The sequence below is a fragment of the Lathyrus oleraceus genome, chromosome 2 (genome assembly GCF_024323335.1).
Source record: "Lathyrus oleraceus cultivar Zhongwan6 chromosome 2, CAAS_Psat_ZW6_1.0, whole genome shotgun sequence".
Taxonomy (NCBI): domain Eukaryota; kingdom Viridiplantae; phylum Streptophyta; class Magnoliopsida; order Fabales; family Fabaceae; genus Lathyrus; species Lathyrus oleraceus.
Genome location: NC_066580.1, coordinates 454,309,855 through 454,313,545, shown reverse-complemented (window position 1 = coordinate 454,313,545; position 3,691 = coordinate 454,309,855). Strand labels below are relative to the sequence as shown.

General features: G+C 28.5%; 1 protein-coding gene across 1 annotated transcript; it reads left to right on the top strand.

The window, feature by feature from the left end:
* Positions 1–1,409: 1,409 nt before the first annotated feature.
* LOC127121532 (cytochrome P450 71D8) lies at positions 1,410–3,391 on the top strand. The gene is made up of 2 exons (XM_051052011.1): positions 1,410–2,318; positions 2,780–3,391. Exons 1-2 carry the CDS (start codon positions 1,413–1,415, stop codon positions 3,389–3,391), a joined length of 1,518 nt encoding a protein of 505 aa, XP_050907968.1. The 5' UTR covers positions 1,410–1,412.
* Positions 3,392–3,691: the final 300 nt, after the last annotated feature.

Sequence of the window (3,691 nt, the reverse complement as noted above, 5' to 3'; positions counted from 1 at the left end):
AAGAAATCCTATAATATTTAATGCTCTCTAATGAAAAACACTCCATGTCTTATACGTCAAATGTATATACTTGGGCACAAAGTCAATAACCACATTCTAAAATATTCCATTTCAATTTATATATTTTAGATTCTTTAATAAAAAAAAATAATTTAATATTTAAAATTATAATTGATAAAAAAATATATAATACAATTTTTTATATGTATGTAATTTTTATTGAGATATATATATATTAAGAATTGTATTTTAACTATATAAAAATTTAATATTATTCTTTATATATATATATATATATATATATATATATATATATATATATATATATATATATATATATATATATATATATATATATATATATATATATATATATATATATATATATATATATATATATATATATATATATTTTGGAAAGTGTTTTTGGTAGATTACCTTTCTTCTAGATTCTTCATGCTATTTTTTATTGTTGATTGTATTTACGGTAGTTTCTCTTTTTTTTTGCTCTCATTTTGTGTTGGTTGTAGTAGTGCATGGCGCTTTTTTCTACCTTTGAAACTCTTGTATCCCATTGACCAAAATTTGTGAATGTGGCCTCTGCATGCACGTACAAGAATAAAACTGTCATGAAATTTAAATATTTAATAGATACAATGTATGTGACACCATATATATATTCTTGACTTTTTATCTCTTAAAACTTCATTTTAAAATTACACACTAAAATAAATAAAATATATATTTTTAATATTTTTTTCATAATAATTATTAGTAATACTTATAAATCAACTTTTTTAATAAAAAAACACTGCATTTAAAATCAAAATTTTGATTTCAAATATAATTTCTGGAAATAAAAAGAGTGCCTCGTACATGATGATCATACTCTAAACACAAATTTGTAAACAAGTATCTTTAGTATTCTCCCAATTATTTAGCAACCAATTAACTTTTTGTTTTAATTTTTCAATAAATCATGATGTCTATGTAGCTAATCCTGCAAGCTAATAAATGGTGTTGAATTTCATTCACAAAAATGAGCTCATAAGACGAATTATTTCAAACATAAATATACATCCATATATTTACCTCTAAATACAACCTCAACATATTTTAAAATCAGTCACTATAGTAAAATATGAATATATAATAATCCAAGTTTTCCTTATATCTCTCTCTATGTTTGTAAAAATAAGCTACTTTTCTATATAATTATGCAAAAAAATAATTTTCGGATAAACCTGTATAAATACTACCTAGTAAGGGCTTATTCAATTAATCCAAACGAAAAAATTACTATATTTTATCCTAATCACTAGATTCAAAACTCTATATAAGAACCAACATTAACATTACAGTAAACAATATAAACATCAAGAGGTTACTAATCTCTTCTTAATATACATGCCATGGAATTTCAACTTTCCTTTGTTCTCATTCCTTTCTTTGTTTTCTTACTTTTTCATTGGCTTACAAAATATTACAATCCAAAAACCTTTGCTTACAAATTACCACCTGGTCCAAGAAAACTACCTCTCATTGGTAATTTGCACCAACTAATATTTGCAGGAAAACTTCCACATCATGGTTTACAAAAACTTTCTCACAAACATGGACCTTTAATGCTCCTAAAACTAGGTGAAATTAATACAGTTGTTGTTTCATCCTCAAACTTAGCCAAAGAAGTAATGAAAACACATGATGTTGTTTTTGCCGATAGGCCAAAACTTCTTTCACCTCAAATTTTAGCATATGGTTTTAAAGATATTGTTTTTTCTCCATATGGTGATTATTGGAGACAAATGAGAAAAATATGTGTGTTAGAACTTCTAAGTGCTAAAAGGGTTCAATCTTTCTCTTACATTAGAGAAGATGAGGCGAAAAAGTTCATACAATCAATTAAGTTATGTGCTGGATCACCAATTAATCTCACTAGTAGAGTTTTTTCGGTGATAAATTCTATTATTTCTAGAGCGGCGTTCGGTGATAAATCCGAACATCAAGATGAGTTTGTGATTCTTATTCGAAAAGCAATCGCGATTTCGGGTGGACTCGAGCTTGATGATTTGTTTCCTTCAATGAAAATTCTTCATATGCTAACCGGGATGAGAGCAAAGTTTGAGAAAATTCATAAAAGTGTAGACCAAATCCTAGATAATGTTGTAAGAAATCATCAAGAAAAAATATCAAAAGGTAAAGAAGATATCAAGAATGAAGCTGAGAGGGAAGATCTTGTTGATGTTCTTTTGAGAGTCCAACAAAGTGGAAGCCTTGATGTCCAATTAACAATCAACAACATCAAAGCTGTGATTTGGGTTAGTATATAGTATAACACTTCATTCATAATTTGTTTTATTTTTTTATTATGGTAAACAATATATCAGATCAATGTTAAGAGTTTAACTTTGTAATTTTCAAAAGACGAACTATACATTCCTGTATCTTAATCACCTCGCAAAACCCTCGCAAAAACCCCCCAAAAAATAGGATGTAGTGAAGCCAGTATAGTTAAGAGTGCGAGTCAAAATTTTTGTCATGCCCCGTACAAAAATAAGGTGAGCTCGAACAGAAATACACACTTTATATCCCTAAAGTCCCAAAAAAAATGGGATATCCCTAAAGTCCCAAAAAACGGGATAAGACAGGACGAACATATAAGAGAATGTTGGACTAAAACCCTATTCCGGCCCGCAGAAAAACGGAAACATATATAGTTAAGTCTTATAGAACTTTTTTATAAAAATGATTTTTATTTATATATGTTGATAATTTTCAGGATATATTTGTTGCTGGAACTGATACATCATCAACAACAATAGAATGGGCTATGTCAGAAATGATGAAAAATCCAAGAGTTAGAGAAAAGGCACAAGCTGAAATAAGAGAAACATTCAAAGGAAAACAACAAATATCTCAAACTGATCTTGAAGAACTCACATACTTAAAGTTAGTGATAAAAGAAACCCTAAGGTTACACCCACCTTCTCCTCTATTGGTTCCAAGAGAATGCAATGAACAAACCATCATTGACGGATACGATATACCGAAAAACACAACAGTTTTGATAAATGCATGGGCAATAGGAAGAGATCCAAAGTTTTGGAGTGATGCTGAGAGGTTTATTCCAGAGAGATTTGATGGTAGTTTTGTTGATTTCAAAGGTATGAATTTTGAGTATATTCCTTTTGGAGCTGGAAGAAGAATGTGTCCTGGTATGACATTTGGTTTAGCAAGTTTAACACTTCCTTTGGCTTTATTACTTTATCATTTCAATTGGGAGCTTCCAAATCAGATGAAGCCTGAAGATTTGGATATGGTTGAAGAGTTTGGAATGACTGTTGGAAGGAAAAATGGGTTGTGTTTGATTCCAACTCTTTATGATGTCTAACTCTCCATGATTTTAACTATGTTATGTAAATTCAGAAATAAAAGTGGAAGGAACTCTAAGTTCATATTTTCAAGCACATGAAATGAAGGTTTTGTTGTTATTATCTTATTAAATTTGCATCCCTAGATTGATATATATGTTTGTCTATTCAACAAGATATTATTATTGAAGAGTCTCTATCAATATATAGCATGCATGAGTTTCAAATGTAACGGTTGTCTTGAATTAATGCGGGAAACAGATTTGGTATTTTATTAAATTTAGGGTCAAATGTTATGAATTGTGATTGTTTGTTGAGTT

Bases quoted from the DNA above. Each gene is read 5' to 3' on its own strand.
- LOC127121532 (XM_051052011.1), top strand. From the start codon at position 1,413: ATGGAATTTCAACTTTCCTTTGTTCTCATTCCTTTCTTTGTTTTCTTA. The intron at 2,319-2,779 runs GTTAGTATATAG...GATAATTTTCAG, and splicing joins ACATCAAAGCTGTGATTTGG to GATATATTTGTTGCTGGAAC.